Source organism: Drosophila yakuba, chromosome X (assembly GCF_016746365.2).
Source record: "Drosophila yakuba strain Tai18E2 chromosome X, Prin_Dyak_Tai18E2_2.1, whole genome shotgun sequence".
NCBI classification, from domain to species: Eukaryota; Metazoa; Arthropoda; class Insecta; order Diptera; family Drosophilidae; genus Drosophila; species Drosophila yakuba.
This window is the reverse complement of record NC_052526.2, coordinates 20,138,295-20,165,598: the sequence shown is the minus strand read 5'-3', so window position 1 is coordinate 20,165,598 and position 27,304 is coordinate 20,138,295. Positions and strand designations below refer to the sequence as shown.

The 27,304-nt window shown below is 43.1% G+C and overlaps 3 protein-coding genes and 1 long non-coding RNA gene across 15 annotated transcripts in view; 2 read left to right on the top strand and 2 right to left on the bottom strand.

Moving 5' to 3' along the window:
• The window catches only part of LOC6526096 (rho GTPase-activating protein gacF), a 39,506-nt gene extending 14,409 nt beyond the window's left edge, over window positions 1-25,097 (top strand). For 6 of the 10 annotated variants that reach the window (XM_039374520.1, XM_039374518.1, XM_039374512.1 and 3 more), the window contains 13 exons: window positions 3,525-4,426; window positions 6,344-6,667; window positions 7,513-8,036; window positions 16,633-17,349; window positions 17,412-17,713; window positions 17,801-17,875; window positions 18,125-18,614; window positions 18,675-18,774; window positions 18,846-18,944; window positions 19,007-19,357; window positions 19,419-20,384; window positions 20,450-21,353; window positions 21,417-25,097. In XM_039374520.1, the coding sequence (XP_039230454.1) occupies window positions 4,085-4,426; window positions 6,344-6,667; window positions 7,513-8,036; window positions 16,633-17,349; window positions 17,412-17,713; window positions 17,801-17,875; window positions 18,125-18,614; window positions 18,675-18,774; window positions 18,846-18,944; window positions 19,007-19,357; window positions 19,419-20,384; window positions 20,450-21,353; window positions 21,417-22,885 (6,663 nt within the window). In that variant the 5' untranslated portion in view covers window positions 3,525-4,084 and the 3' untranslated portion in view covers window positions 22,886-25,097. Of the gene's footprint in view, window positions 1-3,524; window positions 4,427-6,343; window positions 6,668-7,512; window positions 8,037-12,441; window positions 12,608-16,632; window positions 17,350-17,411; window positions 17,714-17,800; window positions 17,876-18,124; window positions 18,615-18,674; window positions 18,775-18,845; window positions 18,945-19,006; window positions 19,358-19,418; window positions 20,385-20,449; window positions 21,354-21,416 lie in introns of those variants that run through there. The other 4 variants (XM_043207091.1, XM_043207092.1, XM_043207090.1 and 1 more) reach the window with 4 other exon arrangements.
• On the bottom strand, window positions 8,381-8,861 carry LOC6526097. Of its 2 annotated transcripts, none has more exons than XM_002101878.4 (2): window positions 8,717-8,861; window positions 8,381-8,656 (listed from the first exon to the last, which is right to left on the bottom strand). In XM_002101878.4, the coding sequence occupies exon 2, from the start codon at window positions 8,642-8,644 to the stop codon at window positions 8,468-8,470; it is 177 nt and encodes a 58-aa protein (XP_002101914.1). In that variant the 5' UTR covers window positions 8,645-8,656; window positions 8,717-8,861; the 3' UTR covers window positions 8,381-8,467. The 2 variants fall into 2 exon arrangements, with proteins under 2 accessions (XP_002101914.1, XP_015046637.1); XM_015191151.3 differs by having other exon boundaries at window positions 8,381-8,660; window positions 8,717-8,858.
• Window positions 25,065-27,132, bottom strand: LOC6526095 (glutathione S-transferase theta-1). 2 transcript variants are annotated; one of them, XM_002101876.4, is made up of 4 exons: window positions 27,003-27,132; window positions 26,146-26,292; window positions 25,454-25,876; window positions 25,065-25,374 (listed from the first exon to the last, which is right to left on the bottom strand). In XM_002101876.4, the coding sequence occupies exons 1-4, from the start codon at window positions 27,091-27,093 to the stop codon at window positions 25,229-25,231; spliced, it is 807 nt and encodes a 268-aa protein (XP_002101912.1). In that variant the 5' UTR covers window positions 27,094-27,132; the 3' UTR covers window positions 25,065-25,228. The 2 variants fall into 2 exon arrangements, with proteins under 2 accessions (XP_002101912.1, XP_015046636.1); XM_015191150.3 differs by lacking the exon at window positions 27,003-27,132 and adding an exon at window positions 26,424-26,522.
• LOC120321582 lies at window positions 25,882-26,197 on the top strand. Its single transcript, XR_005561281.1, has 2 exons — window positions 25,882-26,018; window positions 26,077-26,197. It is a non-coding gene; the product is annotated as an uncharacterized LOC120321582 (long non-coding RNA).
• Window positions 27,133-27,304: the final 172 nt, after the last annotated feature.

Sequence of the window (27,304 nt, the reverse complement as noted above, 5' to 3'; positions counted from 1 at the left end):
ATATTGCGTTTTATACCTGCTCTGATCGTCGATCTGATCAGGCGATTTCCAGCAATTATATTTGCAGATATATGTGCGCAAGTGACTTTTATAGATCCAAGAATATGAATGATTTATCGCTGATATCGCTGTTTGTTTGCATTGTACTTTTGTTTCGCTCTCGTGTCAGCTTTATATACAGACGCATATATCGCTTTTTTTATCGACTTCCATTCCGCGAAATTGATAGACAAAGAAATAAAAATGGAGTCAATACGTATACGTATAGTTGTATTTATCTATAATTTCTTTTTGTTTTTTGTTTAATGGAGAGGAGAGAAAGAAACCGAAGAAATTTTATAAATGTAATTGCACGTAATTGGATGCCCCCGCGTGTGTATTTCTCGGTTTGTGCTTCGTTTTTTTGTTTATCGATTCCAAGTTGGGCATACGACCAAGCCGTTTATCGGCTATCATGAACACATATATCATATGTCTTTCTACATATATATTTTTCTGCTTTTATCTGTCGACAGATATGGAGTGGGAATGGCTATAACCAAAAAAATTGTAATGGCAGGTGAACGGTGCAAACATAAATGAAAAAATATCATAAAACATGAGGAAACGGGGATCCGAAAGTAAATAAACAGTTATCGATTTATAATTTATTACTAATAAATCAGGAGGTGTGCTTACTATTTCCTAATTTGAACTTTAAATTTAATGCCGCATGTAAATAATACCCCAAGTGAATGGATACAGCAAAGTTCACCATAGAAAACGATGTATTCGAGTGCCTTGACTACCACATACCCCTTACTCTGCTGTTTAATGCACAATACATTCTTAATGTACAATTAATAGAATAATTTATCAATTTAAACCTCATTTAATTAAAATTCTTGAAACGACCATTCAATTTTAAAAGCTTTCAATTGGCAAATGAATCAAAATTACCAAAAAAGTTAAATATTATTATAAAATTAGTTAGTATAGTCTCTCGACTATTGAATACCTGTTGCACAGCGAATCAATTTTATATATAGAGTCCCTATAAATAATCATAATTAGTGCAATGATATTATTGTTTATACATATATATATATATATATATGTAAATATACAGTATGAAGTAAAGTTTATAGTTGAAATAAATAAACGACACTGGCACAAAACCAACAAGTAGAATTTCTGAGAATTGATTAAAGTTTGTTTTAGTGAATAAACCTACTCAATGGAGTGGGGTGTAATTTAAGGACAGGGCTAAAACATGGTTTTTTGTAAGAGAAACTAGGTAAAAATACGATATGAAATCCTTAAAGCAGTAAATCAGGAGAACCCTTACGAACTTTATTGCTCCTCTCGATTATAAAGGAGCATAATAATGAGCATAATAAAAAACATTGCGACAAAAAAGGGGATTCAGTTGCCAGCTTTTTATTGACAATACTGAAAAATTCGTGTGATAACAATTAACTTGATTGTTTTGCACTACCAGCGGCCGAGAGTTGAAATCGAATTTAACAGAAAAAAACGGGTTACATACAGTGGAGAGGAAAGATAAAAACCCAGAATCACATCGTGGCAAGTAAAATAATAAAAAATCAAGATTAAAGACAGAACATGCGTGTAATGAGCCAGGCAGCGGTAAAAGTATTAAAACGCTGTTCAGCAACGGCAAGAAAAAAGAACAAGGCACAGAATTACATCAATCAAAGTTGAGTTTTTTTTTTGGGGGCGGTTTCGATTGCTGGAGCTTAACGAAAATAAAACAAGAACCCGAGAATCGAGAAGAGATAAGTGGAAACTAAAAAAAAAAATAGGTTAAGAAATGTAATGTTATTGGTGAAATCAAAAATATACATAGAAATATTGAAATGTAGGATGGCTTCTGGTCTGCTGGTATGGCAAATTTTCCATTCCATGGAAAATATCTTTAGTTTTCAGCTATCGCCGCTCAACCTTCAAATGTGGATTATCGGTGCCGCTGCTGATAAGTTGATATAGGTCGTTATATGATGTTTTTCATATATGTGTACTAGTGACGGGCGGCCAAGGTCTAACAGTAGCCAAGTGAAGTGTTTTACAATCATTCATTTGGGTTTGCTATTTCTTACGATTCGCCAACAAAACATAACACATTTTTTAATCTGCGGCCGAATCGGTTTATCTGTGTGTCTATCGCCTTGAGTGACTTGACACACTCGATCTCCCCCCTTTCGCAAAAAAAAAAAAAAAGAAAAAGAAAAACTACATTGACAATGCAATTACAATGGGGCAATTATAGAGACTACTATCTGAACAATCCGTTTTTGTCTGTCTATCTGTTTGGGGGTAATTACACGTGCTTTGGCTCAAATTATTATGGCGGCTGTCGCTTTTGCCTTCTTTATGTTGTTTAATTGCGTTCAATGAGATAAAGCTGGCAAACAAAACAGTAATCACAATAATATACATATATATATATATACTGCAAATCATAAAGCCTATTAAATCCTTTCAATATTTGGCCACTTTTCCCTACGGGTCTTTAATCTTTGACCTTAACCCTTGGCTTATTAATTTGTATTAATTGTGTTGTTTATGAAACAAAATTAAACGTACAACGTAAATCAATAAATTATTTTGTTTTATTCAAACATTGTTACTTATTTAGCGTCTTTAGTGAGTCTACACATAAAATTTTCTTTAACAAAAATGTCAAACTAGGATTGCCGACCAAAAAGGGGCGTTAGCCTAAGCCCCTTTAAAAGGGGGATTCCGGCTTTAATACCCTTCTTAATTTTAGTTATATTTTTCAAGAAAGAGATACTAACAGCATTATATCATCGTAGCTGTGTTGATTATAACGATCGACCCAAAGTCATCGCATATGCCCAAGTACAGTTAGTTAAGTGCTTTTAACTTTTAACTGTTGGACAGAAAGGCAAAAAAGAAACAAAGCCTTCGAGACACAAAAGCGAGGAAAAACAAAACGAAAAACCTCTTTCGGCTTTAATTACAATGCATAAAAAATACAGTAAAAAGCCGAAAACAGATTCAACTATGGGGTTTTCTGTGTTGGACATTGACCGTCAAATGAGAAGTCAGAAAAGTGTAACACGCCTCGTCGCATTTTAACCCCTTCTGTCCCTCAGAAAGCTGAAACTATTGGGTTAAGTGTCGGGGAATGCCAGAAGTATTTGATAGCTTGGACCATGTTTAATGGATTCTAAAGAATAGGATCACATTTTCAATAAACAAGCACAAGTTCTTAGCTCACAATGCACACGTAATTAAAAGTGAAGTGTTTTGAAAGCTAGATGTATAAATTATATTTCAATTACACTCCTAATTGTGATTATAGATAGTGTATGGTCATACTAATAATACATTTTAATCTTTTTATATATCTAATGAATCTAACGTTTTGATAATGCTGTCGATTCGGCTCGAAGGACCAATGTCTGTCGAATTTCCTTGTTGCGCAAATTAGTTGCCAAACCTTTTTCAAAAAAGATTTCACTAAGTACTCAACTAACTCTTATTTCTGTTTTTTGCAGATGATTTTCGTTAACCCATCGATGGATCAGCAAGAGGAGTTAGTAGCAGTACTATGGTAATATCGATCGGTACGATGGGCCTCGTGCCGCTGCCACATCGAAAATTTGCAACTTATCGTAGGATGTAAAGGAAAATCCAGGAAAAAAGAACCGCAAGCGAAATTGCAGATAGAGGATAAATAGTTTAGCAAATAGAAGAGGCGAACCAGGGGTGAAGCGCCACCCCCACCCACCGTCACACAAATGAGGGTGCCACCAACAGGTTGACCACCAAAAATACAAAAACAAAAACTAAGCAAAATAACGTAGTAATAAAAGAAGCCAACCGCACGACAAATAGAAAAGGCAACAACAACCGAAACCACCAAGCCACAAAGCCAGCCACCGAAAGAGATAGAGCGCTAAAACAGAGCGAGAGGAGAGTGTGTAAACAAAAATAGGCGAAACACAACACACGAAAATACAAAATACAAAACTCAAGAAGAAAAAAAAAAAACCCGAAAACACCTAAAAAATCCACACACACACACCCCCTTCAAACCACAGTATCCCGCTACAAAATGTTACAAAACTCGAACGCCGCTGCCGCAGCGCATTCAGCAGCGCAGGCGGCCTCAGCGGTGGCGACTCCGGCAGCTGCGGCAGCAGCGGCATCCGCAGCAGCAGCTGCTGCAGCGGCGGCGGCGGCTGCAGCGGCCAACAACGCCGCCCTGGCCGCCTCCTCCATCCAGCCCAAGCTCATCGTCATCCGCCGGCGACCGAACCAGGGATTCGGGTTCACGCTGCGCCACTTCATCGCCTATCCGCCGGAAGATGACCAGGCATCGGCATCGGGTTTGGTATCGGGATCGGCATCGGCGACAGCAGCAACGGCGGCATCGGTATCGGCCAACTGGCCACAGGTGAGTAGGGAGGATGGTTATAATGGGTAGCAGATAGTATAAAGGATCTGATACAATATAATATGATATAGAAAATGTAGAGGATAAAAAAAATATTATATATAGAATATAACGAGTAAATGATACAAAAACTATAGAGAATACAATCGATATGGGGAATATAGACAATGTAAATTATATCACAGTGCACGCCTGTCTACGTTGTGACGAAGCGCACCAAGAGTTTAAGAGAATGTAGACAGTTTTAGAGAGATACATAGGTGCCGAAGTAAAACAAAAAGCGAATACACTTTGGAAAATAAATACAGATAAATGCAAACATTTATCATGAAAAAAGTCAATGAACGGTTCTCAAGCTTTAGGTGAATAATTTAGGAAAATGTCCTGTGAAAAAAGCACAATTTGGCCAATTTAAGAAACAACTTTATTTAAGATGTTTTAGAATTTTTTTTTAATAAAAATAAAGTAACTGAGTTGGTCTTAGAAAGTTTCAAACAGATGAAAAAACTAAATGACTTAGGGGATTTAATGTAGGATATAATAGCACGTATGTAATTACAAGAATGTGTAAAGAGTTTTATACAAACAAATTATTAATAACTACATCATAGAAGTGTCCGTTAAGGACATCAAATTAATAAACTATTGGAAATTGTTGCGTAAAGACCATGCTAATTGTTTTTCGTAAATATGTAAGCATTTTGTTCACAAAGTTCTCCCTTTTTTTTTAATACGCTTTATTTTGTTCCCAAGTTTAATAACTTTTTTGTTAAAACGTGTAAAACTCTATTGGCCTGGCCCCAAGGGAAGTGCAGGTGAGAGAGCGAGAGTGAACGACTCTCTCTTTCTGTCTCTCGCACTCTGCTGAGTCGCTGCCTCAGCTGACGCCGACGTCGGCGCTGGCGTTGGCGTTACGTGAGCGCTGCGCACGCGCGACTTATTCAAATTGCCGCTTTTTCTGCTTTCTTTTTGCTTTTCATTTAAGCGACGCTGATACCCAGCACGAAAGTTCATCAGGGGTATGTTGACTTAGTTGAAAGAAATACGCTGAAAGTACGAATTCAATATTCAAAATGGGTCGTCCTTGAAATGATGCATTTTTCATAATAACATGCGAAATGCGCTTGCAATACTAAATTCTTCCTAATAGTTTCAATATTTTCATTTTAAACTTTACGTTCTTTATGCAAGTCAATCCTTATAAAAAAAACATCTTGCGATTTTAAAATTATAAATCTTCAAATAAGACAACTATTTTAAATCAAACAAAACGTCAACTTTAATAATCAAATAGCAACAAACCTTGTGATGCAATGATTTTTATATATGTATGTTGATTAGGGTATTCAAATGTCGGTAGGGCCCCCTTCTCTTTCTCTTTTATTTTTATTTTTGCACTAATTTGCGTTTTGCTCACTTCACTTTTTTGTGCCCGTTTTATTTTTATTTTGTTGATATTACATCCTCCGCTTGTCGCTCTTACTCACTCGCACACTCTCTTTTCGTCTTCTTCTTGACGCTTGCAAGGCGACTCAATCCAATCTACACTCTCCTCGCAAAATGTTGTCTCACGACCCACAGTCGCGTTCGCATTAATAGGGGTTTGTTTTGTGTTTAGCTGGTATCTGCTTATATTCACTACTTTCTTTAAGCAACAGAAAATGTTATATTACAATTTTTAGAAGACAGGAATTATTTATTTTTTTTTTTTTTCAAATCTAAGACTGATTCCGATTCCAATTGGTGGAAGGGTCTCAAAAAGATCTGACATTAGGATATAGATTATAGAGTATATAATCCCTCTTATTTGAAAACTTAGGGCCTACCTTTACAGCGGGTGGCACGTAGTTTTCGCACCTCAGGCGTACAGCTGACTAACTATTTTTTGTTTCTGTTTCGGTTTCGTTTGGTGTGTAGGAAGCCTCCAGTGCGGCGGGCAGCAGCAGCGGCAGCAGCAGCAGCGTCGGCGTCGGCGTCGCCGGGATCACCGGTTTGGAACCAACGTCGCCGACGTCGCTGCCGCCGTACCAAGTGAAAGCGATGGAGACCATTTTCATCAAAGAGGTGCAGGCGAACGGACCGGCCCACTACGCCAACCTGCAGACGGGCGACCGCGTGCTGATGGTCAACAACCAGCCGATCGCTGGCATCGCCTACAGCACCATCGTCTCGATGATCAAGCAGACGCCGGCGGTCCTCACGCTGCACGTGGTGCCCAAGGAGTGCGATGTCCTTCAGATGGTAAGCTCATCCTAACCCCCACATCCATACCCACACCCACAGCCCCAGGGCCACCGGAATACCCGAGCTAAAGGTTTTTTTTTTTTGCCAAGTGTTTACTGCTTTCTTACCCAAAGTGTGATGATAAAAAGTGGTCATCTTTATAAGGTCTGACCTTAAGTGGGACAAAAAGCGGTTTCTTCCAAAAAAAAAAAAAAAAAGCCACAAGGGCCTTTCATGCAAGCGTAATCAGATCATTGAAATATCGCGGACTAACATCCATAAAAGTGTATATTTGCTTGTGATAGCATAAAAGGGATCGTGACTCACCTATTGTGAAACTTATAACAATTATAAATTTATGATTTATGATTATTTGGTATCTGCATGGGCCATATACACTTTATTCAGAATAGTTAACTTGAGATGGGATCGATCCCTTATTTATTGAATATCGAGTAACGGGCAAACCGCTTGTTAGGCAGTTCGGGTTCAAACAACTTTGGCGAAAAACAATAAATAAACGATCGGTTTTTGTAAAGCCAATACATTTTCCATTGAGCAGTGAGTTATATGAGTAAATGGTGATCCACTTTGCAGTAATAATAATGCGTTTAATAATGACAAGAACCTAATACCAGTGACCAAAGTCCGCACTTGAATTATTAATTGGATAAATTATAGCTTGCTTGAGATACATTTGTACGTATGTATATATACATACATATATACGTATATATGTATATATGTACATACATATGTATGAAACTACTAATTAAGAGTGTGACTACTATTGAAATACACCCACTGACTAATACGTTGTGTTGTATTATCATCTCTAACTTGTTTTCCTCGTCTTTTTACAGCACTATACGAGCATTGCCCACACGCCGGAGTCGAATCGCCTGACCATGTCGACGCACTCGCCCTCGCTGCTGGCCAACGGCTCCCACAAGACCACATTTCCAGCGGCAGCAGTTGCAGCACCACCGCATCAGCATCAGCAGCAGCAACAGTTGATCTCATATCCCGCTGTTGCAGCCGTGACCACATCATCGCCGGCAGGATCGCCGCAATCGCAATCGCACCAGCACCAGCACCCCAACCCCCATCATGCACCATCCCTGCACGGAGGCAGTCGATCGGGCAGCATCACCAGCACGGCCAGCGGAGGCATCACCATCCTTAGTCAGCCGTTCTACCCACAGCAGCAGCAACAGCAGCAACAGCAGCAGCAGCAGCAACAACAACATCGTCACCCAGCGCTGACTGGCGGCAGCAGCAGCATCGATTTCGGGGACATGGCCCATGGACTGCGGCAGCATCAGCAGCAGCAGCAGCAGCAGCAACATCTGTACCAGCAGCAGCCACAGCATCACCAGTTTATGCGGTAAGTCAACAAAATAAATGAGCTCACCTTGGCGAACGGCAAGCGGCAAGCGGCAATTGACGTCACACATGATGGCAATTACAGCGGATTTTCGGATTTTGGGATTTCGAACAGCTGAAAAAAAAGCCCACGTATTTACAACGCACACAGACCTATAAACAAAATCTATCACCTTTCCGCCAATTTGCTGTTTTAATGTTGGTAGGTTTAACGTAGGTTTAACCGATTCAACAGACTAAACTATAAGATATACGAACCAGTTAGTTGCCTAATTGGATTGAATAAATTATGAGGCTAAGGCTCATCAGGACCAAAAAACCAGACTCATCAAAGACCAGACAATGTTTTACGGTATCAATGTTTGCCTTGATCAAAAAACATTTAATTTACGTACACTTGGCACAAATCCGATCCGCGCGCAAAAAGAAAAACTACACAACACCATTGGGCAATACTTGGAAGCCATCGAAGTACTTGGCCAGCGGGATCGCCAGGGAGAAGAGTCCATAGCTCTTTATGAAGGTCCAGCAGAAGTGGTCGTTATAGATGATCGTCAAGACGGAGCGAGCCATTCGCAGCAGCTGAAGTGTTTTGGTTTTCTCCACCATAGCGCCAGAAAACTGTCTATGAATTGTGAGTTTAGTGTGGGGATTTCGATAGTGCTGCTCCGAACAGCTTACCTGATTATTCGAATCAACGGGAACGATAACTATATAGACTTTTTCCAAACAAAAATTCAGATGTGTGTGCTCTCCAAAAAACTGAAAACAGAACTGGTCGATTGGCTGAATGCGGAAACACTGAAATCACCAGGTCAACTGTGTTCGAAGTTGGGTCAGGGGAGTCTGACATTAAATTCTGGGTAACTTGATCGTTTTTCGGGTTACTAGTATTATATGTACATATATTTTCCTTATATATATTCGTTAATTGCAATTCACGTTCAAATGCAGCTGGCTCCACTGTGCAGTGGCGATCCGTTGTGATTTATGGTGGCAAAAGTTGAGAGGCGGTCAGTCGTCTCTGCTGTCTTTGAAAGCACAGTGATGCATACATATGTATATGTACATGCATGCATATTATTGCACATTATTTCACTTTCATTGCCAACAAAAAACCAACGAAAAAATAAGTGAAAACTTAATATTTGAAATTGGAAACGAGAAATGCCAGGCGATCAGGGGGCGGAAAGGCTGCCAATAAAAGAGGCAGATGAGAGATGAAAATTGCGCTGAATTGCGATGAACTAAATGACAATAACTAACCGCATAATGAACAGCAACTGGCGGCGCACAATGTGCATAATTAAAAACAATTGTAAACGAACTCTGTGCGAAAGGTTTTATTCCCCTCGAAGCTATTCGCTAGATATATATGTATATCTATTGCCCGTTGGAATTTCCATCTGATCTCTGACATTTTGTTCGATTTTCGAAACATTACTGTTATTTACTAACTACTAGCTGCAATTGCTGTGCTTTGATAATGTTCCTAGTTATAGATTTGGGGGAACACAGATGACTCGCCACATTTCCCATCCTTGAACCGTGTAGACCATATAGACAGATAGGCATATAGATATATAGACATATAGAGTCGGCAGCCCAATATTGGTCGCCATTGTGGCTGCGCCGGGGCCGCTCGGTGATTTCATCCTAACCTCCCCTCGGACGGAACCCACTCCAGTGCTCCTTCATCTGGCGTTCCCATTTCGTACATTCCTCATTTCAGTCTCATTTCATTCATCGCCCGACTCGCGCTGTCTTTCCATGCATATTTGTCATTGTTTTGCGTCTGTCTGTTCTGAATGAAATTTATTTTCCATATATTTCCCGCTGTCTGTCTGTCCGTTTGGGGATGTGCAAAAATTATTTATTATTTCGTATTCTATAAAAAGTTCAAGTGACGTCAGCGGGATACAACGTACATACATATATGTAGATAAGGCCGACCTTTCCAAAGGGTCAATTTTACAAAATATCAAACGTTTTATCCCGTTTTTGTTTTTTATTCTATTTCAGTTAATGCTAATGTTAATTATTTATTGATTTTCGTGCCATATATTTGAGATAGTTATCTTTAAAGTGGTCTGCTGATGGGAAAGTTTAGACCAAAAGACCAAAAACCCATTAGTTAAATTAGATTTTGTGGTACGAAAAGATCCAATGACTTATTGTGTACCCTTCGCTATCTTTCTTTGTTTACACTTTCTCGTATTCTTTTCGGAAAGTTTGTCACGTCTTAAACTGGCTGCATGTGCAATTTTCAAATTACGTGAGTTGGTTGGTGCAAACTTAGGCGAACATTTAGAGAACTGTCAATTAGAAGAGATACACACGTCAATTGACTAACTGGAAATTTCTCCACAGCCGAGTCTTGTAAATGTGAGATAACTTTGGAAATTAATTGATTATTGATTGAGTTTCATCCGTCACGAACATGGATTATCACAACAAATTGAACACCTGAATGTTCCAATTAATTATACTTATTACTTTCGATTCTCTCGATTTAAAGTTGTTTTTCCCACGTCAGAAATATTTCTTGGTTTAAATATAGATGGGTTTAAGTGCTTAGATATTAATGTAACTTTAATGTACTCGGCGGCGGTTTTAATTGAAGGTTAAACTTTGCTAAAAACTTTAACGTGCCAATTTCTGCCACCGCATAAATAATTCAAAACTATATTAATATTCAAAGCGCAATATCAGACATTTTTCAACACCCCCTGCAGTCGCGCATTGCGTATACGCAGCGTTGCTGCACATGAATATGAATAAATAAATCAATTATTATTACTGCACAGTAACCACTACCCATTGACTAATCGGGGGAAAAAATGAGGGAAAAATAAATAAGTAACCGCATAACTTTATGCACACACAACGAGTGTAAGCGGACACCTCGCAACAATAACAATAACAATAACAATAAATTTGTTGAGCTGCAAAGCGAATATTTGCTCCATTGTTAAATGATTACGATAAATTTAATTGAATTTTGTATGCCAGCAAAGAATGGGTAGCAAATAATGCCTTCAATTCCCGCAAACTTCAAGACGTCTCCTCGTTTCGCCTTTCCCTTCTGTTTCCCTTCTGTTTCTCCCGAGCGGATGAGGGATTTATCTTTTCGAGATCGAGATGGAAACTGAGACCACTCCGGATTGGGTTTGAGTTGATCTGGCCGCTCGGCAGGAGGTTTTATGTAAATTATTGACTACATTGACTACTCCAGGCATTCCAATTCCGAACATGCCACTGAAGTAATTTGCACTACAAGAAAATATTGCCTCTTTGTGTTCATGGGGTATACATACATGTGTACATGTGTATGTACTTTCTTTTGTTTGCATATTAATTTCCCCTCAATTGATTGATTGATTGATCGCCCGATTGATTGATGGTTGGTGAAAATATGTCATCGGAAATGCAAAACTCATTGCGTGCACAGTGGGTGATGTTTTTGTCGGCGAACTGAAGTTCTGTCCAATTATTATTATTTTTTTTTACTTTGGAATATTCTACAATTTATACCAGCCTTCGTCCCACTGTGCACTGTACAAATTTAACTACTTTGCTTTGACAATTACGTATACGCCCTGCGGTTGGGTGGACTTCCCCCTTCCGCTCCTCCCCCCCTGCTCATCCGCCCACTCGGTAAATAAATAAGCAAGACAAGGTTGCCCGCTGGGCAGGGAGAGGGGGGGGGGGGGGGGTTGGGCGGTTAGGCGGCAGAGTATGGGGTATATATTTGGTCAGTCGGTGACTGATAGTGATATAGTGATTCCCACTCTCTCCCTTTCGCCGATCCTGTGCAAACTGTGGGCAGCTCCCTGCTCCCACTTGCCGCCCCTCGCTTCATTTTTGTTTGTTTATCTATTTATTGGTTACAAAATACAGTGAACTCTGGCTTTAGGCTCTAATGGAGGAAATTCTTGGTAATTATGTGGTATAAGTGGACTTATAACTTGTATATTTTCAATGATGTAAACAAATGAAATTTGTACTCATTGTTCAACTTGAACAACTATTTTATGACGAGACGATCTATTACAGGCAGCTGTGGGAATACAAGTTCAGTGCATGAAACATTGCTGTTCTCTCGCAGAGGGATCACTGTACTGAAATAATAAAAAAGGAAATCATGTGAGAGGAGAGCATCGGTCGGTGGGTCGTTCGCCATTCGGTCACTGCCCACTCAATGGGTCTCTTTCAATTGCAGAGCCTCCGCCGCTCTTTAATACAAATTTCATACATGCATACAAAGCCAATTTTTGCTGGGTTTTGTTGTGCCTTCTTTTTTATTTATTTTAGTTTAGTCGCAGGGACTTGGCGGTAGTACTTTAGTTTAGTTGACGATGGCGAGCGGTTCGCGCAGATTTCAGATATTGTGATACGCGGCAAACGAAGTTTTGTAATTTTAATTCACTTACTAGCATATTTCGAGAGTTCCGGCTGCCTGCCGTACACTGCCAGAAAAATGTATGCGCTACCTTATCAGGGCGAGAAAAAGCCGATGCTCATACACATGAAAATGATACGATTCGAGATCGATTCCACTAACGAAAACAGGTTAATTTGCCATTTCTCTACCGCTAAGTTGTGTCTTCAATTCCAATTTTTTGTTTGTGATACTGATAGTGTGATAATGGAATAAAACCCAAGAAGAAAGCACAATTTGCCGAGACCTTGTCCGAAAAAAAGAATGTACATTAGAACAAGAGCTCAAGTGTTTTCAATGAGACGAAGATCAAAGCGACGAACGCAACTCCACCGCTGGAAACAATTACAAACAAAGACCGCAATGAACCGTGTACAATGCCGTGTAAAGGTGCAAAGCTCGCCCTCGGAAAGGGTAAAATGTGAACCCCAGTTATCACATCAAGGAAGTGTTGCAGATCGGTTCAAAAAGCAGTCGCTCTGTGCGAAAATCGGTTTAGAAATTGCTTGGCTTGGAAATGTATAGTCTGCTAAACATTTCTGAACTCCCAACAAGTAAATAAGCTATTTACATTTGTAGCAGCTTTGTGAGAATGAGAATAACTCCGAAGTCGAACTTTTTCAACAAGGGTCTGAAAATCACACAAACCTCTTCAATTGTGCAAGAAAAAAACCCTGGAAATAAACTACTCGACACAGAAATTGGCAATATTTAACGACTTGAATTTCTAAACAATTTTTGTTTTTGGGGGAAAGGGGAGAAAATTGTGGAACTTGCGGAAATTAAACACCGCGCGAAAAGCAGAGTGTGTTGTGGGTGTCTTTTTGCATGTGCGCTGGCGTGCTCTCCCCCTCTCTTTCCTTATCTATCCCGCTCCCTCTGCTGCTCCCTGCGGCTTCTGTCGCTTATCAAATATGTCAACAATTTTTTATTTACGACTTGTTAATTGCAAAGAGTCGCAAGAGTTGGCAGAACGCAAATCAGGCAACTGAAAATAGTACGAAATATGCCCACAGTGCAGACAATAAAACCGCGAAATTCCGCACACCGAAGGGGAGAGAGCTTATAGATATATATGCATACATATGTATGTGCACACGTATCTATGTGTGTTCATGCCCCCTATAGATACAGATACTGCTAATTCGCTGGCCGCCCCTTATCGATATGCACCATTATGGGGTATACTGTGTGTGTGCATGTGGCGTGATAAGGGCTTTTGGTCTTGGGTTTTGGTGTGGGTGTGGGTGTGAGGAAGCCATGTATCGAATCGAATCGAATTGAATTGAGTGCGAGCCTCACTTGTGTAACAGCTTTTCTGCATTACGCACTCAGGCACCGATATAAATTTGTACACCCGTTTCCTCTAGAGAATCTATTACAACCTATAGATGCTTTGAAGACCATGTTACAGCTAAAAGTAGGAGTTTCACGCTCATGATCACTCGCCGGGCCTTTCTGTCCGTCCGTATGAGTGTCGAGATGTACTTAAAGTATCTCTTCCTTTTGGCAATATCGTTTCTAAAGAAAATATAGATTTTGGATACCTTATCTCTCCCTTTTGGCAATATCGTTTCTAAAGGAAATATAGTTCTTTGGTATCCTGTTCTATCAGAATTTTGGCTCAGTGTACAACTTATCGAATTGTATGTATTGAGCTTATGCATAGATAATAATCCCGAAAAATGCGAGCTTGTACGCCAATAATCACACATATATTTGCTAAGCACACAAGCTCGAGATCCTGATCCAAAATTGTATTTTTGCTTCCATTGCTACCTGTTGTGTCGGCGCACAGTGGGCTCAATTCACACTGTGTCTGTTTAAAAATGAGAGCTAAAATATAATATTGCATTTTGTTTGCAACACGCAACATGCAAAATACAGCTGTGGCTTTCTTTCCTTTGCGGAACTTGTTCTTGACATTTCTGTCTACCCTCGTAAAATTATTATTATTAATATAATATAAGCAAGTTTCAAAAAGAGCTTGTAAGAGAAGAACGTAATGTTTCGACAAGAATCGATCCAACTTAGCCCACTGTGCGCTGATAGCTAGGCAATAGAAATATGGTGCGAATGTGTGCGTGTTTCCTTTATTCTGCGACCTGTGAAATATGATCCAGGGATATAGAAGGTGTGGGGTTGAGGCCATCTATTCATTACCTTTTGACCTTGACAGTCTGACGGGCTTTTGAGCCTCGAGTGTGGGAAAGGCTTTTAAAAGCGAATTGAATTAACCATCCTGGCGCACACACACTGCCATTTACCATACTATTTTTAGCTTTGAACTTTCATTTGACAATCTGAAGAGGCGGAGGTAGCGGGATGCAGGATGCAGGACGCGGGATGCGGGGGCCAGGAAGTGGAGGCATAGTTAACCTAATTTGCCATTGGTAGTGCCACCACAAGCGAGAAACTAAAACTCGATACGCAAATGCTCCTTCTTCGTGCGCCACATGGAACTTAATTATTCGTGCTGCTCTCAGCCACTTAAACTATGGCTCAAATCTAATTTGTTTTGTTTGCCCGCCTGTGGCCGTTGGCTTACGGAGTGCCCACTGTAGCGGTTGTGGGCTGGTGGCGGAAAAGCAACAAGAAAAACAAAACATACAGCGGACAAAGAAAAATGCCCAAAACCGGTCCACAATTTGACATTTTCACATTTTCACATATCACAAAAGGCTTTTAGCCGTGAACTTATGTGTATCTACTTGACATTCATGTCAATTAGGGATGTCAGTGGAAAATGCAAAACATTTGATAAACGCGTGGGTTTGATTGCATGTTGAAGTTTGTTACATTTTTCATTAACGTGTTAATTCTCAGAATGTTTTTCCTGCATTTTTCATGTTACAAAATTCGCAGAAATTTCAAATGAAGAGGTTTCCCAACTTAGTGGGAAAAATTCTGTTTGCGCAGCGCAGGTTAATTAATTTGAAAACCCAAAGCTCCATGAATGATGATGGCTTAAATATTGACTCTACAACATTTATGTTTTTGGGCTTTTAGCAATTTAAACCGTGCTATTTAAGTTGCGAATCTCTTGCTTTGTGTGGTCATTAGCGGTTGCGCAAGTCGGAAAAAGAAAAGAAAAACTCTTTCCCCACAGGGGGCGTATGAATGTGTAAAACGCATTGTTTGGCTTCCGAATTTCCCCCTCAGTCCCTCAGTCAACCTGTGTATGTCATGGTTGGGTGATAATAAAACAGAGATTCATGATTTTCACACAAAACTTTGTGTCTAGCAATGACAGTTATAAATTGTATCGCCAGCAAAGGAAGTGCATTAAACTGAAATATGCAAACTGTTTAAGAGGGTGAAAATGTGAACAAAAGGTGAATAATGTGCATAATTTCACTAATTTAAAAGATGATTTAGGTAAAGGGGCCCACGTCTTTAGTGGTTTTAAGAACTACCTTTATTAATTTTTCTGAAACGGAAGCAAACTTAAGTTCAATTGAAGCGCAATAAAGCATTGGTTAAGAAATGAGAATATTACGCTTTGAATTTGTTTTTCACAAAATAGGGAATGGAATTCGGCTATATGTCGTCGATCGTGATCGGCGTACGATAGTGGTAATATTACGCATGCGCACCGTGTGACGACAGCGAATCGAAGCCAAACTCAAACTCATTGAGCGACTGACAAACTGATGGTGGCACGTGCCATCAAAAAGTGGGCAGCCCACTTGGAGCGCACTGCTTTTGGCCGATTGCCAATTTGGAGCTACTGCGTCTGCCCATCAGCCGTTGATTCAATTGACAAATATTTTTGTTGTGGTGCGAAAAAATTAAGGGGCTGCAAAAAATGTCTAGATCCGCCAACAGAAGCACTTTAGCTCGGTTATCGCTTATTGAAAGACAAATAGAAAATCAGACTGGTGATTTCGGTGTTTCATGTGGCGTTTGGCGGTGTAAATTGTGGAAACAAAGTTCAGTACCGTGGCTAAACCAAATAAATTTAACGTTTTCGTGTTGAGTTTTTTGTGTGTTTACTAGATGACACAATTATGGTGGTTTATGAATAATGAATATGCTCGGGTGGACTTACTGGCGCAATCAAATGCAACTTCTTTGTGAAAATCATTTATATGGGTTTTAAGTTCTCATTTAACACACATTTTAATATTATCAATTATGATTTATACCGTTGCAGTGCTAATCAGCCGCCAAATTTAACAGTATTATCGGCCAGCTCGGCAACGACCACACCCACACCCACACCCATCGCCCGCCAGCCCAAGTCAGCGACGAGCCACAACCAGGCGTTGTACGCAGTTGGCGCGGGTCCGAGCTCAGCAGCCGGATCTGGGTCGGGATCCCTTTCGGGGGGCAGTGAAAACAGCGACCTGATGATCCGACTGCGCGAGTCCATCAAGCAGAAGGAGGAGTTCCTTAAGTCGCCGGTGCCCGCCTCCATGACCTCTGCCTCCTCGATCAACGGCAATCAGGCGCAATCCTCATCCTCATCGCCGGCACAGCAGCAACACCTGCAGCAGCACCAGCAGCACTTCTTTCCCTCGCACACGCCGCCAGGTGGCGTCCAAGTGGTGGTGCCTCCGCCGCGCAGTCGCCATCAAGTGATGCTCAAGCAGCAGCAGCAGCAGCAACAGCAACAGCAGCAACATCATGTTCTTGGCTACGACATGTACCACTCCGGTGGTAAGCTGGTGCAGCGGTCTTCCACGGCTCCCGGCAGTGTGTGCCACCACCAGCAGCAGCAGCACCAGCAGCACCACCACTACCATCAACAGCAACATCAGCAGCTCCAGCAGACGCAACATCGCCAGGTGATGATCAACAACAATGCCAAGTACGCCAAGGATCTGGACTATTTTGAGACATTGCAGGAGACAGGAGTCACCAATAAGGTGTAAGTACCAAGCCCTATGACAGTGCGTAAATATTTGTATTAATCTTCCCGTTTATCCACAGCTTTGAGCGCAAGCTGGTGTCACACATGTCCAAGGGATTCGATCCGTTCAAGCCGCTGTCGATCAACACCAGCGCCTTGGAGTCCTCTGCCAGCACGTCGAGCACTACGGCCACCACGACGGTGAAGAAGCAAAGTGTGCTGTACGAGTCCCTGCAGCAGCATCCGCTGGCCAAGTACCATCAGACGCAGCAGCAAACGACATCGACGACGACGGTGGACGGGCAGACGAGCAGCCGAATGGAGCTGCACAAGGCGACACTAGCGAATGCCACCATCGATCCGGTGCCAGTGGGCTCCAGCAGTGAGTATAGCCACGCATCTATTCCCCATTTCCCCGTTCCATCTACTAAGATACCTAACCACAATCGTGTTTTCATATTTGGTGCAGAGTTTGTGGCGCTGCCGGATAAGCCGTCCACGGGTTCCTCCGTTGCCACCTTGGCGGACATTGTCGAGAGCAGTGGTAGGTTTTTGGTTGCCCTGTCCAGTTTGCTTATTGTTCCTTTGCTATATCTCTATATATGTGATCCCCATGTCCTTCGGGCAGAAACTATGTACACCGAGTTACCAAAACGTAATTAGAAGGAAATTTCCTGCTAAGTGTGGCAGCTTTGATAAAGAATTTTTGTTAACTAGAGTATTTTATCGAATTTCGTAGTCTTAAATATTTTATTAAACGAATGGATAATTATATAAGCCATTTATTTTACAGCGGCAGCCATTGTGGACAGTGCGGCGGGAAGCGGCAACGTTGTGCGGCGCTACAAACCATTATCCTCCAGCTCCTTCGACGAAGGCAAACCAATGCGTAGGATCTCCTACCTGCGGGCCACCAACAATGAGACCGACTTCAATGCGGAGGCTGCAGCCGGCGGAGATGCCACGGCAACAGGGGCATCAGGATCAGCATCCGCAACGGCAGCTACATCTGCACCCACGCCCTCGTCCGCTCCAACTCAAGCTCCAGCTCCAGCTCCAGCACCTGCACCCCTGCCCATTTCGATCCCCATTCCGGTGGCTGCAGTCGTGGAGCCGCAAAAGACGAAGTCCCTGGTGGAGGAGCATCCGGATCCCACCTACGATGTGATTGCAGGCACGGGTGGTGGCCACGAGTTCATTGAGACGCCGAACGGCCTAGAGGATGTGCGTCTGTCGGCCCACGGGAGTAGGAGGGCCTCTATGAGCAGCGACATGCGAAGCAGGTTTGTCAGTGTATCATATTGCCCATAAATTATTGAAAACCTTTTTCCTATATTTAATAGCATCCACATTGATGCCGAGTTGAATGGCAAGTATGTGCCAAACGAACTGGAGGCCTTTGAGACGGAAATCGAGATAAAGTCCTCTTGCATCAACGGAAAAGTGAGTGGTCCTCCTCCTTCTTACAAGGGAGCCACATCCAAGCATACTAATAACATTCATTTCATTTTCAGCGCATGTCCGAATACCGATCATGGCGTCAGGTGAAGCTGGAGATCAAGGGAGATCTGCTGCGAATCTACTCAGGCCGCCATGCCAAATCGGAGCACAATGTAAGTGCATTCTATATGGGTAGCACAATCCTCGTTAACTAATGAACGTCTTCATAACTTAGGTGATAGAACTTGATATTAGAAACTTTAAGTTCTTCGACGAGTCGCTGGATAAGAAGAAATACTTGATCCGTATGCAGTCGAAACCATCGCCCAGTGGAGCCCATTTGGCCTCCTTGGGCAACGAGTTAAACCTGGACGAGGGTCACGAGAAGCTGCTTACCTCGTCGGGCAGCAGCAGTGCGAATGAACCCACTGCCAACTCAGCATCGGCCCTGACCGCATCCACCTCCTCGTCCACCTGCAGCAGCGGTCCTTACACAGAGATCCTATTCAAGACGAAGAGCAGCAACGAGATGAAGCGTCTGTTTGGACTACTGCAATGGAAGGACAGTCTCAACTACGATGATAACGTAAGTGTTCAGGTGCACGTAAGCCAAAAAACATCCATTTACATACTACTTTCCACAACAGGAGCACCAACCACAAGGCAAGCAGTTGGCAGAACCGCAGAAAACAGTGGCCAGCGCCAGCTATCTGGACGATGTCCAAGGTGCAGCGAGTGCAGCCGACAGCTCACCCTTGAGCTCTCATTCTGGTGGCATTGCAGACGCTAGTGGCAGTCACCATGTTTCTGCGCTACCAGCAGCTGCGGCTATTGTAGCTGCTACCAGTGACTCCATTTCGCCGGTGATGAAGGCAAGGAAATCCTCTTCGCACAAGCATATACCTGATAAGGATTTGGGTTCGCCCAAATCGAAGAACTGGAAGGATTTGCTCTTCCGACGCGGCGGCAGTGGCAGCGGAGGAGTGTCGCACCACGATTTGGCCTCGCCATCCGCCTGTGCAGCCAAGCAGATTGGCTCCATTGGCGTTCCCCTGCGCAGCTGCCCCATGTCAAAGGTCAATGCCTATGTGCCGCATCTGGTAGAGGTGTGCACGAACATTGTGGAGACGAAGGGTCTGGGCGTGGTTGGCATCTATCGCATACCCGGAAACAAGGCCGCCATATCGGAGCTGTCCGAACTGGTCAACACCAAAGACTTTCAGTTCGAGAGTTGTGCTAGCGATGACCGCTGGGAGGATGTGAATGTGGTGAGCAGTCTGCTCAAGTTGTTTATCCGCAGTCTGCCCGATGCCTTGATGCCAGCAAGCTACTACATCAACTTCATTGAGGCGGACAAGAAGTTTGGCCTGGAGAGAATTGTCCTGTTGCGCGAGATTGTGGAATCGTTACCACGACATCCTTACGAGACAATGAAGCACTTGATTCGGCATCTGTGCCGAGTGAGCGGCAATTGCGATGTGAACCGCATGGAGCCCAAAAACCTTGCCATCATATTCGGGCCATCGATAATCAGAACGCCGAACGATACCCTGGAAACGGCAGTCAAGGACATGAAGCATCAGTGCCGCATCGTTGAGCTTTTGGTCACACAGGTAAGGATCCTAAATTTATAGTTTAGTATAGCTTATTTAGCAATCCATGCACCTTTCAATTGCAGTACGACTACTTCTTTGAGGGTGGCAGTCTGCCGGATTTAGCCGAAGTAAGCGGCGGTACCGCCGCCATAAGCGCTGCTCAGCCGCAGCAGCAGACGCAGGAGGATCAGACGAGCATGCTGCTGCACAACCTGTCGAAGATCGAGCGGATCACAGAGCGTGAAACCACGCGCACCTCGCGCTTTATGCCGCAGCTTAGACGAAAGACCCATGGCAAGCGGAGCGCCGTAAACTCGGACACGTACTCCGGCGAGAGCGTTCTGGTAAGCGGGAGCTCCTCCAACACCAACACCACCACCACCACCACCCACACCACAAGTAGCACAAGTAGTAGCAACACCATCACCACAACCATCAGCACCACCACCATCCAGCAGCGACGGGCGCAGCGCAAGGCTGTGCAGAGCATTTGCGACCAGGCTCTAATCCTGCTCCTGCCCACACCCGTTTCTTCCGTCTCTCTTCCCTTTCAGTCGTTGGACTACGCCAAGGCGTCCGCCTCGGCCTCGGCATCCGCAAGCAGCACCGCCAGTACCTCCAGCAGTTCGACGCTTCACAGCGGCAAGGCATCCGTCTCATCCTCTTCCAGTTCCACCACCAAGTTCAGCTCGTCGTCATCGTCTTCAACAACGGCTGTGGCGATTTCTTCCTCTATCTCGGCGACTTCCTCCAAACTGTTGAGTGCCAATTTTAAGAAGCGAAGCACGGGAGGTTTCCTGGGCTCAAGATCCTCGCACCAGACGCGCAAGGCCAGCTTGGACGAAAAGGACTCAGGACAGTCGTCTGGCAGCCTTGGTCACAGTTTGGGAGTAGGTATCAATCTGGCCAAGGAACAACAGCGCAGCAGCGTGGACATATCCATTCTGCTAACGGACGACGACTCTAGCAGCAGGCTAAGCGATACGGGTAAGGATTCAAGGCGGTGAGATGAGGAAGCTGATGATTAAGGTACTCCTTATCGTTGACCAGGTTCCATGTCCCTGACAACCATAACGGACACACTGGACAGCAAGCTACGCAACTTGCGCAGCGGCTCTGAATCGAACGATGAGAATGGATCGCCCGAGTTTCCCAAGAACCGGCGGCACACCTTGGGCCAGCCACTGCACATGCACTCCGAGAACATTCCGTATGCGGACGAGTCGCCAGAGCGGCTGTTCCATCAGTTTTGCAATCCCCTTGAGACAGCCCCCCTATCCCTGCACCTGAGCCGCTCCTGCACGGCCACCAATACAATTGGCGGCGATGAAAAGCCTTCAAAGCAGTCGGCTGGAGTTGCGCCACTACCACCAAGTTTGCTTAAAGCGGCACATAAGTTACAGCACTCAGCCACGGTGCCCATTCATCAGGGAAGCTCCACTGCACCAACTAGCGGAGCAGCAACGCCCGTCGGCACGCCGACCGGGAGCAGTGGCGCCGGCGCTATTCCCTTGCGCAGTTCCTCGAGCAGTGTCACTACGCTAACCAAAAGCATACATCCCAGGTTCAGTAACTATCTAAGCTACGAAAGAGGCAACGCAGCCGCTGGAGGCGCTGAAAGGGTGGTGGGATCCGCCGGAGGAGCTGCCTCCGAGGACGATTCCGAGGGCTCGACCACCAGTGATCCCAAGGAGAAGCTGCTTCTCGGTGAACGCCCGTCGCCTTCGTTTTTTATCGAGCGCTACAACAAAAAAAGACGCGATCATCGGTTATTTCGCAGCGCCAGCTTCAATTGCCGGAACTACTCCACCCGGCACATAACGGCGCAGCCATCCGGAGGAGTAGCGACGGGAGTATCGGGCGGAGTAGCTGGAGCGGTGGCGGTGGGGGTGGCTTGCTGCCAGGCATTGAGCACCACCGGCTTGACCAAGGACGAGAAGACTGACATGAACCTGACAAAGAAGCGCCAAATCCAGAACAAGCAGAATCGATCCATTAAGCGGCGGCATACGGTAGGCGGACCTCACGACTACTCCGCCAGCAATGGTGGCTGCTCGAATCACTCACACGGTCACGACCTGGCAGCCATAAACTACAATCACCACAATCGCCATCATCAGCAGCAGTTGCTGAAGCTGGGCAGCGCTACATCTGGCGGCGGAGGCAGCGGCGCAGCTGCGGCGGAGACGACGACCACCACAACGACCACTACCACGGTGCTGCGGCGCCTCGGTACGGGTCAAGCCGCCGCCGAAGCCAGTGTAGCGTTGCCCGGATCTAGTTCCGGATCCGGCAGCAACAACAATAACTCACCCCAAAGCGACGGAAGTAATGGCAACGGCGGTGGAGTAGCGGGAGTGGCCTCGGGTGCACCGCCAACTGGTGTAGGTGGCGGTGGCAACAACAGCAGCGGAAGCAGCAGCAACAGCAGCAGCACCAGCACAACTCCCGCTGGGAACGGAGATCAGGTCCTGGAAGTGGGCATACGCATCAAGAACCTTAACCGCGGTCGCTTCTAAGAACCTAGATCCCCAAACTATGAAAACAATGCAGTTTCACATGCTTGAATCAGTCTTGCGAACTCACATTCACAGGAAAGAGTTTAAACAAAACTAAAACTGTAGTATGGTTAAAAGCAGACAGTCTGCTTATATCGCGTTTTGAAAAACCTGACGAAAAACTTAGTTTATAGCTCCTAATGCAGATTACTGCGACAAGACCACCACGAAATAGCAGTTGTTTAAATGTGGTAAACCTGATTAATTGACACTTTGAATCCCACAGTTTACATGAGTATTATCGAAAGGTTTAATATATAAACAAAGGCATAAAGAGAAGATATTTAACAATAGTCTGTTAAACACACAAATGCTAAACACACATTTAAAAAAAAAGAAACAACAAAGTTAAATTGAATGTTAACCCTCAAAAAAGTTGCTAAAAAGGCAAATCGTTGTAGCAAAGGCTATTCGAACACCTCTAAGTAGTCTTGCTTCACAAGCCCTCGCGTTTGAAACTGAGTTTGGCATGTTAAACGGTCAAAACGAATTTTACGTTCAAATTGGGCGTGGCAAGGAGACTTTAAAGGGACGAAAATACCTTATGCTACTTAGATTCTGTAAAAAGTAGTCACCATAATCTATTTTACTATATACCTATATCAATGTGCAGTTGCAGTGTTGTGTCCGAATTGGGTCTTAAAAGTTAACCAAAAGGAGTGTAGAAAAAGAGTTGATTGCGAAACAATTCAGCAGAGCAGTTGAAATACATATTATTACATATTCTATCACAATATATTTATATATTCATGTGCAGAGCCCAGGAAGTTGTGCCGACTACAATATATTACAAATATAACCCATTGAAAACCAACCAAGGAAACTTAACTAGTTGGCAAGGATCCGAGATCGAATTGCTTAATGCACTGTAATAAAAAAAGGCACAACTTCGGGAGAAAACAAATCGTAACAATGCAACGCAGGAAAAACAGTCTGTACGAGGGCAGGAAGTAATTTATTCGCACACACGAAATACACACAAAACACACAAATTAAATGGGAACCAAGCAAACATGGCACATATATTGCGAGAGACAGAGCAAGATATATATAAGGAGTGACAGGGAGAGGGAGATAGAAAGAGAGAGAAACTATTTTGTAAAACTTATACAACACAATACAGAGAAATCGCATAAGCAACCACCTACGTAAAGGGAAAATTGAAGGAGTCGCCTGTCCGCGTCCGTGCACTTGCATGAGTCCCTCTGACAACTCAGTTGTGCTAGGTCCTGCATAGGGATCGGATCAGTTCTGTTCTTAATTTGGATGTGCTAATTAATTTGTTTTTTTTTTCTGTGTACCTCTGTACCTGTTGTACAAAAATCGTGGCTTGATGATCCCATTTTTGGTGCCTTAAATTATTGGCTTTAAATTCTGTTAACCTTTTTTCCACCCACAAAATTTGTTTTTTTTTTATAAACCAATTTTTTTTATTTATTTGAATGGTGCTGAGGGAAATGCTTGATACAGGTGCAGCTAGAAAGCTATGAAGTGGGGGATAGATTTTCCCGACAGGCGACCAGAAGAGGGATGGCGTGTTCGAAATTAGGTTTGATTGATAAAGCGACTATATGTTTACCATATGACGCACGAGAAACGGCATAAATTTACATTTACATATATAATATTATATATTTTTGTGTAGTTTGTATATGATTTAAGTTTGGGAAATAAAAGAACGCATAAAAGTACATGCAAACGCATATGCATATGATTAAGCAATTAGATAGTAGTTGTATAGTATTCCTCCAATTTTTTTGCTGTATATACGAGTTAATTTTTTTGATTTCATTCACAATTATGATTTACACCACCCCCGAAATGGATATATAAACATTATATATCTTCTACGCATTTTGTTTTGTTACCCGATGGCAGAAAGTAAAAAAAAAAAAAACGAGAAGGCAGGCGAAAAGTATATAGAAAGTACCCAAGCGCGTAACGTTGCTATATAAATATTATGATTAACTAAAAACAATTTTTTGTTAGACATTAGGTAGTTATTTTTTAAAAATTGTATTTTCTATTATACATGTATACATCTATATATATTTTATTTGTATTATGATTTTTTTTCAACAACAAGTAAATGTGGATTTTCTATAATGCTGACAACACAATAAAAAAGAAACAACCAATATTAAGAATAAATTGTACAAGTATAAACCAGAAACAAGCTCTTTTTTTATTTTCGCTTTGGTTCCCAGTCTCAACACGGTTTATCAACTATGTACTATATCTAATTCCCCAGCAATGATAATGGATAATGATCTATGTACAGAATGGCTTCGTGAACGTTGGAGCTTATAGCTTGGCCTGTGGACCCGTGCCAGAGATCTTGTAAACGAACTCGTGGGCCACATCGTAGTAAGGATTGCAGCTCTGGCGCACTCTCTTCAGCCACGCCCTGATTTTGGGGTACTTGATCCTGACATCGTAGTCGGCCATTCCTAGATTGGATGTGTTAAATGTGATTTTAACAACTGGGAAATACTTCAAGAACTATCCGAAAACTGAAAGTTAACTAACGTGTCTGTTCAATTTCACAGGCTGCAAAGATGTCTGCCACGGTGAGGTGGGATCCTGTGAGAAAGTCCTTGCCCTCCAGCCAGACCTCTTCCACCACGTCGAGGTTGCGCTCCATGTGCATGCGGAACGTCTCGATTTTGGCCTCGGTGGGAGTGCGTCCGGTCAGAAGCGGCTCCAGCCACACGGTGCGGAAGTACATGGCGCAGGTGAGCCGCAGGGACATGTGCTGCCACTCGAGGAACTCGTCCACGCGACTCTGGTCAACGAAGTACTTTGGATACAGGTGCTCCGGTATCTTGCCCTTGGCGCTCAGATAGCGCAGGATGGCCACACTCTCCGCCAGCTTGTAGCCATTGTCGTGGATGCAGGGCACGCGCTGGAAGCGGTTAATCTCCTTCTTGAAGTCTTCGGTTAAGTGCTCGCCTAGGGGGCAAAGACCGTGGTCAATTGATTAGATTGCAACAAATAATGGCGGTGGCGGTGGCGAGTGCGTCCATTGAATGTTAAAAAAGTTACGCACCTATTCAAATAGTATATAATATTCAATTGATAATCCTTTCGCAAGGTACAATTTTTGAAAGCGAGCTAAATGATAATGTATTGATCTTTGTATTTTGTTTGAGATACTTGAGGTATTGGCATACCTCCTCACCATATGGACACACTTTGACCCGCACCCTGAATACCCTTACCATTGCGCAGGGCCACCACGCAGTCTTCGAAGGGCATGTTGCTTAGCCGGAAGATGATGAACAACGCCCTCGAGGGCTGTGACATCAGGTCATAGTAGTAGCGAATGGGAGCGGACATCCTCAGGTTCGTTGGCTGTCTGGAGGGAACTGCAAAGAGGAGGTGGTTACAGTTGGTTACAGCGGTTGGGGGCTTCATAAACAAATGGGCGCCGGTCCAAAGATCACCAAAGAATCTCCACTGGAAGCCGCGGAGCAGCACTCCATACCCCTGAACTCACCACAAACACGGTCTGTGGGCAACTGGAGGCCTCTATGCCACTGAGCTCCGACTTGGATCGGAATCGGAATCGGAATCAGCTTGCTGGGCAACAAGTTGTACGTAGGGAAGTGGTGAAGTGTGGGGAGAGCGAGCTTTACGTAGTGAATTTTATCAACGAAAAGCTCTGCGCTCAGTAGTGATGCGCGTTTGTGGGAAAATCACGTAACGAACGTATTTACAATTAAAAAAAAAACTCTAAATTAATAAAATATATTTATAAATAAATCAATCCAATAATATGTGTTTAAATAAAAGAGTTCTAGATCACTTTTTGGGCACAGTTAGTACACTCGATGCACTCATAATTTATTCTTCTAAAGTTTGATTTTCTTCCACTGAAACTATACTTCTCCACAGATGGCATAGTAAATGAATAAATAACACACTTTACAACTTCGTCTAGAATTTTTATATTATATTAAACATTTTTCTTTTTAAAAATAATAAATGAAATTAGAAACTTGAATCATCTGCTGTCAGTACTTCTACTAAACTTGATTCTTATATTTCTACTTAGAAACAATTTTTTTAAACTTACCTCTGCGATTTTGCACCTCATCAAAGGCCAACTGCAGCTGATCCTCGTCATTGCTGAGTCCCAGTAAACTGGCCAAAAACGACACCGACATGGCGGGATCCGAACTCCTCCGAATCGAGCCAGTGAATGAACTGGATGCATCTGCTCTAACTTACTATATATACCTCGGTTGTGGATGATCTCCAATCTGAGGGAAAATGCGAATGCTACTGCGACTGCGAGTCAAATAAACAGAAATGAAAGAAAATAGGCGCAAGGTAATATTAACTCTTGAGATACGGCGGATTTCCCTCTTTGCCACG

Bases quoted from the DNA above. Each gene is read 5' to 3' on its own strand.
- LOC6526097 (XM_002101878.4), bottom strand. From the start codon at position 8,644: ATGGTGGAGAAAACCAAAACACTTCAGCTGCTGCGAATGGCTCGCTCC.
- LOC6526095 (XM_002101876.4), bottom strand. From the start codon at position 27,093: ATGTCGGTGTCGTTTTTGGCCAGTTTACTGGGACTCAGCAATGACGAG. The intron at 26,293-27,002 runs GTAAGTTTAAAA...TCCTCTTTGCAG, and splicing joins TGAGGTGCAAAATCGCAGAG to TTCCCTCCAGACAGCCAACG. The intron at 25,375-25,453 runs GTTAGTTAACTT...CATCCAATCTAG, and splicing joins CTGTGAAATTGAACAGACAC to GAATGGCCGACTACGATGTC.